The sequence below is a fragment of the Corvus brachyrhynchos genome, unplaced genomic scaffold (assembly GCF_000691975.1).
Source record: "Corvus brachyrhynchos isolate BGI_N302 unplaced genomic scaffold, ASM69197v1 scaffold130, whole genome shotgun sequence".
Lineage (NCBI taxonomy): Eukaryota > Metazoa > Chordata > Aves > Passeriformes > Corvidae > Corvus > Corvus brachyrhynchos.
The window spans coordinates 1,233,161-1,246,497 of record NW_008236193.1 but is presented as its reverse complement, the minus strand read 5'-3'; the positions used below and the strand labels follow the sequence as shown (position 1 = coordinate 1,246,497).

Here is a 13,337-nt window from a genome sequence, read left to right as displayed (position 1 = left end):
AGGAATTACACCTGGTCCTTCAGCAGCCACACCTGGGGCTGTCCCAAGAGACCCTTAACCTACTCTAAAGGACACCAAAACACTCCCATCACAGCTGCTCCCGTAGCACATCTCCAGTACAGACCAACAAAAACAGGTCTTCAAAATCTGATCATCACATCCTAATCCAGCAGTGAAGACTTTCCAGAACTCTCTACCTCAATGAGACCACTGCATCTCATGAGCAATGTGAGACCTCTGCTTTGAGATAGCCCTTTGGTTCTACAAAGATCCTGCAAGCACTGACTGATAGAAGCATCACCTGACAGGAACACCTGGATTCCACCAAATTAATGGATGAAAAAGCAGAACACTCTGAGAATTAAGAGGCCAAAACTTCTCCTGAAACAGATCTGTTCAAGTGGGAGCTTCAAAGCAGGGTCTGCTGAACGATGTGAGGAGGAAATCAGTTGCTCCTACCTTTTGGGTAGAAAAAGTCCTAGCAGATGTCTTGTTAGAATTTAGTTTCCACCCCCAGAAGTTTCCTTTTGGTCTTTACTAGTAGGATGCACAGGCTGCTGTTTAGGACCAAAAGCATCAAGAATACATACACAATTTTTTCTGTACTTCAGCTATTTATGCCAAGGTTTTATTGACTTAGAATAGTGCAGATCATAAACTACTTCTGGTATCAGCTCTGGATATTAGCAGAAGTTTTTCCTCTTTTCCCAACTCAAGCAGCAGTGCTTTGCTTAGACCAATTGCCTGGAAATTATCAGAGCAACTATCAAGGAAAGCTGGAATCAGACCTTTTTTAAAAGAGATTCTTGTAGTAGCGGTACAAAACCATATCCTGTACTTCCTTGTTATTTAGCAAAGAATGAGAGATGGAAAAATAGGGAAGCAGTGGAAAAAGCAAGGAACAGCGATGCCAGAAAGCATCCAAGAGAAGGGGTTTTTTCAGAAGTGGCAGCACAGCAATGTGTCCCTGCCATAGCCAGTGTGCTTGGAACCAGGACTGATACAGTCATGTTTAGGGGTCACTTGCTGCAAGTCTGAACCCCCAGCTATATATTGTGATAAACAGCAACTCCCACTTAGTTCAGTAGCAAATTTATCTTAAATGGAATAAAGCAAGAGAGAATGACAGGAATTGGGAATGACTACAGCCCACTCCTGTGGAACAGGACAGTGCAGGGGTCAGCAGTGATGGAACACAGTAAGAAAAAAATTTCTCTGTACTACACAGCTTTAACTTGGGAGAACCCCCAGATTCCTTCCCAATCTCTCTTTGTACACAGAAAATAAATAATCATTGACATAATAAATGGATGGTGATGAATTGGTGGAAGGAAACCTCTGGCAGCCAAGAGCAGCTTCAGGGGGGTGGGAGTGGGTTGGCCGCTGTGTCACAGTCACCGTTTCGCAGACCACTGAGCTTCTCAAGAGATGGGGAGTGAACAGACTGGCAGGAGAGGCAAGGTTGGATGTTTTGACAGGAAAAATCCCACCTGCATTCACTGCACACAAGCTCAAACTCAGCGGGAGGCTGCTCACGGGGCCAAGGCCTATCTGTAGGGTTTAGATATGTCCTGGGCACGTCCAGGAACATCAGCAGCTCCCACAGGTCATCCCTGGAGCTGGGCAGCAGCTCAGCCACATGTGGAGGCTGAGAGAGCCCTCGGGCTGTGCAGATCCCATGGCAAGGAGAGGACAGGGAGAGGACAAATGGCGAGCGCAGGGCAAGGTCAGCTGGGGGTGGAGCGAGACGAGCAGGCAGCATGGACTGGCCTCTGGAGCTTGGAAATGAACTCTGGGGCTGGCAGAGATTCAGGCAAAACAAGGAGATACTGCATTAACTGCCACAGACCCCACTGCCACACCTGCTCTACCTACATAAACACCAGAGCCAAGTCTCTAGTTGTGCACAGCAGCTCACACACCTGCACAGGCAGGGTCAGCCTTCCCAGGTTCCTACCCAAGCACACCTGAGGGTTACATCAGTCTGTGGCACACCATTTCTATGTGACAGATGTCTTGTGGTGCTTGTTTCAAAACTCTTTTTCTTCTACTCATCTGTCAAACCAGTAAATTAAAATTCTCTTAAAGAGGAGCTACAGTTCCTTAAAACAACACTCTGAAAGCTAGACACTTTGTGCAATACTTAGCAAAAAAAAGAACAGAAAATAAAAAACAAAACAAAATTTGAGCAAAACAAAATCAAATTTAATGTTCTTAAATGCAAAAGTAAAAACAAACAAAAAACACAAAAAAGCAAAAGAAAATTAACAGAAACAGAACAACTCAAAGTTTCAAGGCAGTCTGCAGAAAACCTGGGGGATTAATCTTTAAATCTACAAATCAAAGGGGTTTTTTGGTTAATATCTAACTTGCAAGTTGTAAGTACTTTTCTGCTGAGTGTTCAATAAGTAAAGCTAGTTGCCAAAACAAAATCCTATTAAAATAGAAAAATCTAGCACTCATTAGAAGGGATGCGAGAAATACAATGCTCAAATGTTTATAACTGGTTTTTCTTTACAAAATAGAACTGCCAAAGGAATTCCAACTACAATGATCTTGGAAAATGAGTAAGTATCTTGCTGCATTATAATGTACCAGTAAGTAGTGCACCATGCATTAAATATTTGGACAGAAGAGATTCAGTCTGATAAAGTAGCAACATATATTCACACTCGCTTTTTTGGAGTTTCATTTTGACTCTGAAATCTTCCCGGAGTTTCTTTGAAACTCTTTGGTCCATTCCTCTCAAAGTGGGCTTTAAAAGTCACGTTTCTAAAACCTGTGAATTGGACAGCTTGGCCACTGCTCAGTGTGCAACTTACCTCCTCAATGGTGTTAAAGTTAGGCTGGCATGCTACTACTTACAAGACCTTGACTTTAAAAAGCCTGATCCTCAACTAGACACAGAGTAATGAATATTAATTGATCAAACAATTTACTGTCGACTAAAACATTAGTATTTCTCAACTTTTCTTCCATACTACTGAAACTGGGGGGGAACAAAAGGACAGGGGGATGGGTAGGGAAAACAACATAAAACCAAAGAAAATCAATGAATTCAGCCTGATATTTTTCAGAAAATTCCAGTTTTTGCAGACAACATTCAATGAAACAAATGTTAGTCTCATAAGTGAAAGCATGCTTCAATTTTACCACCATCCAGAGGGTCTAGTTAATGCAATCTACTTAAGATTTCTGGGGATTTTTAACATGTTTTAAATGAAATAACTTAAAGGAACTTAAAAATTGGTCTAACATTGTGGGATTTCAAACATTTGAACATGTCAGTTGCATCCCAGAATATAAAACCTTTTCACTTCTCATTTAGACTAAGACAAACACTTGTGAAAATTGGCGCAAAATGAGTTTTACACTAACAAAAATGTTTCAACTTCTGTCACTCCATTATCTATTCCATACAAAAAGCACGAGCAAGTTATTTGTGGGACTTGTTGGTTTTGAAGGAAACCTGTAAGATTTTGTCCCCCAGGCGGTAGCCATTAAGACTTGCTATGGCCATTGCAGCTTCTTCATAGTTTGTCATGGTCACAAAACCAAAACCTTTGCACTTGTTGGTGTTGAAATCTCGAATAACTTTCACATTGGTAACCGCACCAAAGGGGCCAAACATCTGCCAGAGGATTCCCTCATCAGCATCTTGACCAAGGTTGTAGATGAAGATACACCAGCCAGAAGATGCGTTTCCTGGAACATTTACACCAGAAAGCCCACTCATGTGATCTACACCCATAGGAGAGAACCTAGCAAATAAAAAGCACAATATTTCATGTAAAAGTTCAATTCAATTAAGCAAATTAACTTGAATGGGAAGCAACTGAGAATGAATATTTTATACATGGCACATCAAAACTGCCACATAAATGTTTCCCCATTCAAATTGACAATCAAATTGACAGCTGCCAGGAAAAAAAAAAGTTAAGTATTCCAACTGCTTTATCAACAGGGAACTACCCTAGAAATAGGCAAGGAACAGGCAAGACAAGATTACATGATCACCTTCCCAGGGGACCTGGATGGATCTCTGAACTCAGCCAGGCTGCTCAGAGTGTCCAGGGCATTGCTGCAGAACTGCTCGAGTTGGGGGCACAGGCAGCACCTCCCCAGAGGCCCCAGACACCCCTGGCCATCTCCCACTTATTTCACAGGAGATTTTTTTCCACCCCATCCTCCTTTTCTTGCCTCTAAAAGAACATGTTGGGAAACTCTTAAATCAAAGAGTTTCTTTGGGTTTGTTGAGGCAGGGGATGAGTGGGCTGGGTTCTGAGCAGTAGAGATTGTATGTATTAATTTCTTCGTTTGTGAAACAGAACAAAACCTACTCCCTTTCCACTCAAAGGCAGCAGGTGCAGGCAAACACTCCCAACATGAGCAGGCTCAGTGCAGTTTTACTGTTCCAGTGTGTATGGATGGTTTTATTAATTTTACACCAACTTCATACCAGGAAAACTTAGAACTGACTTTACTGAACTGGATTTTTTAAATCACCTACACACTCTTCCTGAATCCTGCCTCCTTCACAATACCGCAGCAGGATTCATGCATAATAAAAAGCAAAAACCTTCTCCTTTTTATGTCTTGCTTTATATTAATTTCTTTTCCCTATAACCCACGTTTCTAATTCCCCTTTATTCTATTTCTGGCCTACACTCCAAGAAAATCAAAGCTTCTCAATATTTTAGTGCAATATGAAGGTTACACAGCTAAGCACTCAAAGGCCAGGAAATGTAAAAGTTAAGGTCAAAAACTCACTTTGAACCCTAGTGCTTATTTATTATTTAAAAATATGAGGTCATGTGATCGTAGAAATATAATGATACTATACCAGGGGTTCCCAAATTGAGGTGTACCACTGGTGATTTGCAAACCCCTTAAAAGCGGTACACGAGCTGCTCTCTGCCAAGAGCAGGGCGGTGGCAGATCCTGATTCTCTGCTGACCTGGAGGAAACAGGGAAGGGATGTCTGGGCAGTGAATGCTGCATAAGTGCCAAATGCTTCCCCTCTGACTCTTCCTTGCCCTGCATCAAGGAGCTGCTACTGCCTTTCTTGAGGAGGGAGGGCTTGAGGAGGTGCACGGGGAGGGAAGAGAGCAGAGGGGCGGCAGTGCACGCACACACACACCCACACACACACAGTGCACTCACACAGGGCCCATTTCCCCCAGGCTCTCTGGTGCTCAGAGCTCATTGCCTTGGACACCTGAGCTCCAGGACTCTCCTGTCCCCAGAGTAAGCATCACTCCATCCCTCCCTTGCTGCTGCTCTGCAGCCCAGGGGCTCCCAGAACACAGTGGGACACTCCTGAGCTGCACCAACTCACTGGCAGCCAGCCCCAAGCAAATCCAAGTTTGGGAAGCCTTGTACTACAGCCAAACTGAAAAAGCAGTTAGAAGTACCACAAGGTGAATGAGACATACCAACCCGTGTGATCTGATGATGAGGTGACACATCTGCTATTTCTTTTGGCTTTGTATAAAAACGTTCCTGTGCTTGCATGCTTGATACACTTACTTGTTCTGACAGACACCTTCAGCTCTGGAGCTTCTTTCCAAGTGAGTAAGGATCTGGTAGGATGAATTTATCTTAATATCCATCAAGTTTTCATCTCAACAGATCACCAGTCCTGGGTCCCTGCTCAAACCACTGAGCTCAGCATTGCCTGACGTTGGTTCCAGCAGTCAGTATAGCTCTGCCCCTGCCTGCCCCAAAGGCTCAGGCTCTGCCCATGAGCCCAGGTAACACCACATCAAGGACTGCCATCAGTTGTAGAAGAGCAACTGGTATTAAATGCAAGAAAACAACAAATCTAAATGCTTGTTACAGACAAAAAAATTTAAAATAGCAAGTACCTCTGCTTTTTGGATACACTTATGTTCAAACAGATTCTCCTCTCTTCCTGCTTTGACTCACAAAAATGTTACAGGTTTATAAAAAAACCCGAACAAAACAGGGTAAAACCAAAACAGTCCCCTAAAAGACTAGAAAAGTAATTTCAAAAAAAACCCCAAACCCTAGGAAATACAATTCAGCCAATCTGATGAGCCTCTGTTCTCACTCTGCACAAGAGGGACACCAGATCTCTGGCTCATCTCAGGGTAACAGCCTGCATGAGCAGGGCCTGGAGCAGCTGACACACAGCTCTCTGTCCTATCAGGACAGATTTTTGTGGCCACACCAATTTAAGATGACCTTTAGGAAGTTATACTTATTAAGGATGTTTAAAAGACTGTCCAACATGGGCAAACACTAAGGCCAACAGAGATCCAGGATGTTTCAGAGAAAGTGGATTTAAAATTCCTTTAGTATTGTAATTTGAATGATCCCAGTCTTAGCACACTTACAGCTGGTGTCCTCATTGCTGTTGTAATTATTTTTATACTGTCTCCCCCACACTGCTTTTTCAACCCTCCCTAAGAGTCGGTAGCCAGTGTTATTTGTGGATGGTTCTTTCAAGCCATGCTAACCTAAAACTCCAACATCTTGGGGCATTAAGTATCAACAGCCGTGGATTTTCAATTGTAACTCTTTTTCACTTTATCCTTCTTATTTCTATGAATGACCTTTTGCTCCTTTGCCACTAGACAGACAGACGGCTTCATTTAACAGATCCTGGGATTAGTTTAACCCACTGGAAGATGTAATCTCAGAAATGACACTCCTAAATGAAAGCAATTTCTTCTCACATCTATGCAAGTCCTATAAATTCTTTTCATAGAACCACAGAAACTCCTGAGTGGGAAGGGACCCACAAGGCTCATCAAGTCCAACCCCTGGCCCTTCTTGGCCCCCTCCAACAACCCCAGCCTGGGCATCCCTGAGAGCGCTGTCCAAACGCTCCTGCAGCTCTGGCAGCCTCGGGGCCGGGCCCATTCCCTGGGGAGCCTGGGCAGTGCCCAGCAGCCTCGGGGGGAAGAACCTTTCCCTGAGATCCAACCTAAACCTCCCCTAACACAGCTTTGTGCTGGTTTTGCTGAACTCTTTTCCCTGAGCTCTGAGGACAGTTACATACAGCACCACACGTGGGATGACAGTAAGCAGGAACATTAGTTTTAGTATCAGCTTGTGTTGCCATTGCACTTGAGCTTGGCAGCTTTTTATTTTTCAATAGTTCCACAAAGAGCAGGAGCGCAGCTACAATGACAATGTCCTTCTCACAAGCAACTTTTTCTGCTCTCTCTGCTACAGAAATGATCTGCTATGGTCAACAGGAATCTTGTTGAGAACTCAGTGACAGCAGCTCTAAGCCTGAAATAAATCAGGGTGTTGAGTTAAACAGCCACGCATGGAAGAATAGAAGCAACTGGGGTTTCAGTCCCACATTCTTCCAGAACTTTGATGAAATACTAGTCTGGATGAAAGGGTTTCTTCTCAATACACACAGCTTGCATCCAAATTAAAAATTGGTCTAAAAACTGAAAATTTAAACAATTTCACTGGAGTGAAACAAAGCAGGTATACAGGAGCTGTCTGAGCAACCAGGGTTAAACACTTACGTCTTCTTGCACTTCCCCTTGCATCAAAGAACTATCAGAAATGACTCCCCTTCAGGCATTCAGGGCAGAACTCATGCACTGATACCGGCAGTTATGCCCATTACAGGAACTGGGAACTGGTTCCAACCCTGAACAAGTCTAAAAGCAAAATCAGCTGAATTGGCAATATTTGAGATTTGAAAGAATGTTCTTCTACTATAAAGCTCTGGTGAGCTGCAAAACCACAGGACTTCAGGGGCCCTGGCCAGTCTCCTCATGCTTCAGGAGCTAAACCCCTCCACTTCATCACAGGTCAGCACCTGGAGATCTGCTATTCTCTTTAAGTAAACAAATCTTACACCCTAAAGAAACCCCTGCCCCAGATGTCTGTGTTCCAGACACAACCCCATGCTGTGGCATCATTCCCTCTGGGTGGAAGCAGAGAGCCCAGGTCTTTGAATTAGTCCAGGAATCCAGTGGGACACAGCACTAAGACCAGTTCCTGATGTGAGCCACAAATACCACAGGAACTCTGAAGGATTAATAGAACATTAAACAAAGGGTTGGAGAAATTTCTGTAGGAAATTAATAATTACAAATTAGATACTAAAGGCTTAATCCTGGATTTACAGGGATTATGATGAAACGAGATGAAATGTAATCAAAATATCAGGTTAAGTATTCAACCTCTGTGGAGCAGGAGGTCACAACTTTAATTTATACAGACTGCAAGCTCTGTGGAAGCTGCTTATCCCTTTGTCATTTCTTGTTCACTACCAAAACAAACAAGACTCAACCCAAACTCGGGGTCCTGATCTTAACCACCGCTAAGTTGATCCTTCAAGGAAGACAGACTCACTAAAAAAACTTGAAGCTAACACTAAAGGTGGGAAGAAAAATACAAAGGGTTGCAGGACAGACTTGATGATGCTGGAGGTCTTTTCCAACCTTACTCATTCCATGACTCCAGGGGTAAGAGGTGTGCATACGTGTACCGATGTGCCTGCATGGGTGACTCAGGGAAGGATGCTTTGTAGTAAGTGTTGGAGTTCTTCAAGTCTGGGACGAGGCAGAGATGGACAGTTTGTGTCTGCAAGTCAAGAGGTGGCTCTTGCGTCCACAGCATCTTCCTGAAAGCACGGCCTGACCCCCAGCTGTTCTATTCCACCCTCTGCCAGGCTGTGGGACCTCAAAATCTTCAGCCCTTTCCCCACCAGCAGGTCTGTCACTGAGAGCAGCAGCCAGCCAAAGTGTGCTGACAAACAAGCACTGGGCACAGACATCCAGGGGGACACAGTTCCCATGGCAGCAGGAACGGAACAGAGACAGAACATTTTCTCCCATCTTAACCCCCCACTATGACATCCCAAGCCTAGAGGAACACGGGGTGTGGCTGCCCCATCCCTGAAAGTGTTCCAGGCCAGGTTGGCCGGGGCTTGGAGCAGCCTGGGATAGTGGAAGGTGTCCCTCATGGGTGGGACTGGAGGAGCTTTAAGGTCCCTTCCAACCCAAACCAGTCTGTGATTCTACAAAACGCACACAAATTTGACATTAATGCTGCTCTAAATGCTACAGTAAGAGAAAAATGAACAAACTGGTTATTAAAATTTAGTTTCACCAGCAACAATTAACATAAATACATTAATCATTTTTATTGTTCCTGAGTGATCATTATAGGTTTGAATTAAAGGTATTTGGTCTCTTAATTGTGAATGTGAATATTATTTACACTGCTTATTCTGATGCATTTTGATCCTGGCATAAATTTTAGAGGGAAGAATGATGAAAATGTCCAATTAAATTAAGAATGTTAAGAATGAAGAAATGAGCCATAAGTCTCAAGATTTTACTAGGACCAGGACACACTGAAGCCCTGGCTGAGACAAAGGGCAGATAGGTAGAGTTTTTTAATAATTCACCTAAATGCAAACAATGCAGAATTTCATTCCTTGGCATGGCTCAGAAGGTTTGGTGTGGAGATCTGGGTGTCTGCTTCAGGGAAACGAGGAGCTGCCTGAGCTAAACTTCCCTGGGCTACAGCTGAAGAGAACTGGAGGACAACTGAGGCTGGCAGAGACCACTGGAAATCCTCTAATAAATCCCCCTGCCCAAAGCAGGGCACCTGGAACAGGTTGCTTAGGCTCATCCTGTCACCAAAACTCACTGAAAACCGGTCAAAATAAAACTCCTTAACACCAATACAGCATTAAGAAGGGCACTATTCATTATAGACCTGGTTGCACGGGGGATAACTCCACCTTGCATGCACATGATCTTCTACAAGTGTGTTGCTCATACACAGTCACCACGGGCATGTTTTGCTTATTACCATAAAGCCCTCCCCAGCTTCCCAGGTTCAGTCCTTGTTTTAGCCGTGGCTGCATTCCTAAGCCAGATGTCTTCCCCTTATCTTCCAACCACCCTTGCTGAGAAAGCAGATCCTGGATACCCTGTTTCCTGCTAAAACTACACAGGCACAGTAGAAATTGGATTAACCCTTTTGGTATCAATTCCAGCCAGGTTTCAGCATCTCCAAGGATGGAAACTTCACTGTCTCCCTGGGCAAACTGTTTAACCACTCTCAGTATAAAACCACAGCTGACTACAAACCGCCAATTTTCTCTGGAGACCCATTACACAGAGCTGTGCTTGAAATGCTGAGCTACAGGACTATGGGCAGGTGACAGCGACACTGGAACAGCAGCACAGCTAAAAGCTGGCTAAGACTGTAGTCCAATTTTACTGAGCTCATTGGATCCCTCACAGGAGAAAAATAAAACAAAAAAAGAGTAAATTCTCAACAGGGAACCACTGCTCTCAGAAACATACATCATCTCAAAGCCCATTGCTTCTCTGCAAGACAGTCAATATAGAGCATTTTCCAGAGCACCCTCCAACCATCAGCTTCCTCCATGAGAACCCAAGGCATTTCCAATTCAAGCAATTTATACTCAAAGCAACCAAAGCAATTTTCTATGGCAAAGCACAGTGTCTTCCACAGCCCTGGAAGCAGACGGGATGCTGCAACTACTCAATATTCTCACCAGTGAAGTCATGAGGCCTCGAAGGAAGGCAGAACCCTGCACAGTTTGCAATGCAGGCAGGAATCCCACAAAACCTCCTCGTCAGAAATAAGGTTTTCCTCTCTTATTGTAACACCTCCCTGCTGGAACCAACGATTCAGAGCTTTAATTAAGTTGCCAAATTCTATCTGTGTTCAGATATGCAGACCACAGAATGGGGATCTGTTGAGACAGGCACCTACCAACACCCACCTGGAACCTGCTGCTGCTGTCCCCTCACTGTAGCCCAGTAGTGGAAACAGACACCAGAGTGCAGGTACCTTTACATACTAACTTCAATATAAATGTTACAAGTAAGATTTTACTTTAATCATATTTTAATGCAACAGTTTATTTACATAACACTGCAGAACACAAAGTGCACTATGTATTCATTCACACATGCTGCAATGAAGGTATAACTGCCCAGCTGTGGGGCCGCAGCTCCCCAGACGGACACGGGAACAGGAGCACAGCCTTAAATGCATTTATTCTTCCTAACCTACCTGAATCTCTGCGCCTGGTGATGCACTGGCCCTCCAAACCGTCTAGCTGGTGAATGACACAGCTGCGACAACAGTGCCACATTTTTGTTCTGGTTAGGGTTGGCTGCAAACTTCACTGTAATGGGCTCGGAGGAACCTGGGGGTTTGTGACCATTGAAATTTGTAATTGCCTCTTCTGCTTCTGACCTTTTGTCAAACCGGATAAATGCGACCCCTCTGGACAAACCTTGTAACCAAACCAATAAAAAAAAAAACAAACAAAAAAACAAAAACAACAACAAAAATAAAAAATTGAAGTTCAGGATAAACTCAAAATAACTTTGAAAACAAAACCCAAAAAAAGTTCAGTATTTCTATGGTCACAGCTTTCAAGTTCTCTACATTTACATTTCTTCAGCAGCTGAAGCATAAAGTACAAAATTAAGAAACCAAAGACAAATTAGCATACTCATTTCAGCTATAACAACCACAGTGACTAAACGCTTAAAAAAATACATGGTAGAATTCCATGGTATTCATCACCAACTGACATTTCCATTCACAAAAAACTCAACATTTCAAATTAAGTAAAAAAAAAGAATTAATTCCAGTTGTTTAAAAACCCCTCAGTTTCAATTACTTTTATCACTAAAAAGCATCTGCAAACACAGAACTTAATTTTTGCAAATGTTTTCATTTTTCCATGCTGCAAACAAACTCAGGTTCAGAGATGAGGGAACAAATGTCTGACTAGAATAAAGGACTTTCACCTTTTTTATGGGGAGATCACAGTTTCACCTGCACCACATACGTTATTTCCAGCTGGCACATACATTATTTTTATTCATTAAAATCAATGAAGAATTACCTCTTGGTAGCTGAACTGAACCAATGTCACAGTGTTAAACATTTGCATATTTTTCCCTAGTCCCAGGCCCTGGATGCTGTTATCCTTCTGTCTGAGGTACAAGTTATTCCCTTTGAGCTCTCCTCTCCTCCCCTTGCTTCTCATCTGTGACTTGACCTTAGGCTGAAAATACGGTTTATCACAGTGAAGCTAATAGGGCACATTTTGTTTAAATGCCATCCCAAAGCAGATAATGTGGCCAGACTAAATGTAGGTCTTCACTAGCTCTGTTTCAGAAAGGGACATATCAGATACTTTCATGTTTTCTTCACATCCACCCAGGACCATCTTCAAAGCCAGATACAGAAGTTAAGCTTATCATAAATCACAAGGTTGTTGATTAACAGTTGAGGATCATTTTCTCTGTTCCACAGAAGGAAATGCAACATGTCAAAACCTGGGCCTGCAGCAAGCAAGGTGTGTTTGCATTTTGATAAATAACACCAGACGGGCTCACCAGAGTAGAGCTGACAGCACTATGTGCTCAGGTACCACTGAGATCAGCCTCCCGTGCCAGGGGGAACGGTATGTCCCAGCCTGGGAAGGCCCGGAGTAGCAGCACCACTAAGAACTCAGCAAGGCCCATCCTAGAGCTCTGCTTACTGTGACTCCTCCACTTTCATGCTGCTCATCCTAGTGCTTCTCAAAGCATTCACTTAAAATATAAATATTGTAGAAAGTGTATTTTTAAACAGAATAATTTTCAAAAGCTGGAGCACCACCTCTGTGAGAAGGTACAGCTGAGTACAAATTAAAACAGGTCTTAAGTGGGAGTAGACCAAGATATGAAAGGCAGGCTTAAAGCCAAGGCACAGCTACACTCCTGGTGGGACAGCAAGCCCAGGCTCTGCAGGCATGAACTGTGAGGTGTAACAGAAGCCACTCTCCAGTCAATGCATTGTTAAGGCTATGGGAAGCAGGCTGTATTCTGAGCTGAATTACACAGCATCAGGCCTCAGCACACACATGAAAACTGTATTATTCTTGGGGAGATTTTATTTGTATGACTTCTGTCATCTCATTTTACAGCTCTGTCAAATCCAGATGCTCTCCAGACCCCACAGACTGACAGAGAGGGATGACTAATTTGGACACTTGCATTAATATGTTTGCTGTGCTCCACAAGTCTTTTTCTTGTTTCTCATTACAGCTGTGCCCTGGATAACCAGCTCTAGAGACAGAACCATGCAGGTACTGGAGCTGAGCAAAACAAATAATTTTCTCCAGGAAAGGCAGGATGGGATTTTCCTCACTCAACCATGGAGTGTCTGCCATGTCAGTCCCCAGATCTCACAAAGTCACCTCAGGTTGCTCTGATGCACAGTCACATTTGCAGCACCATCTGACCAAATACTTGCAAGTGGTGCCTGCACCAGGAGCTGGCTCTGATGGG

At 43.5% G+C, this 13,337-nt stretch overlaps 1 protein-coding gene across 3 annotated transcripts in view; it reads right to left on the bottom strand.

The window, feature by feature from the left end:
- Positions 1–606: 606 nt before the first annotated feature.
- ELAVL1 (ELAV like RNA binding protein 1) overlaps positions 607–13,337 on the bottom strand; it is a 41,796-nt gene continuing 29,065 nt past the window's right edge. For 2 of the 3 annotated variants that reach the window (XM_017739458.1, XM_017739467.1), the window contains exons 5-7: positions 11,059–11,284; positions 4,844–4,957; positions 607–3,761 (exon numbers count right to left, since the gene is read on the bottom strand). In XM_017739458.1, coding sequence (XP_017594947.1) covers positions 3,437–3,761; positions 4,844–4,957; positions 11,059–11,284 — 665 coding nt within the window. In that variant the 3' untranslated portion in view covers positions 607–3,436. The remainder of the gene's footprint in view (positions 3,762–4,843; positions 4,958–11,058; positions 11,285–13,337) is intronic. The other variant, XM_017739471.1, reaches the window with a different exon arrangement.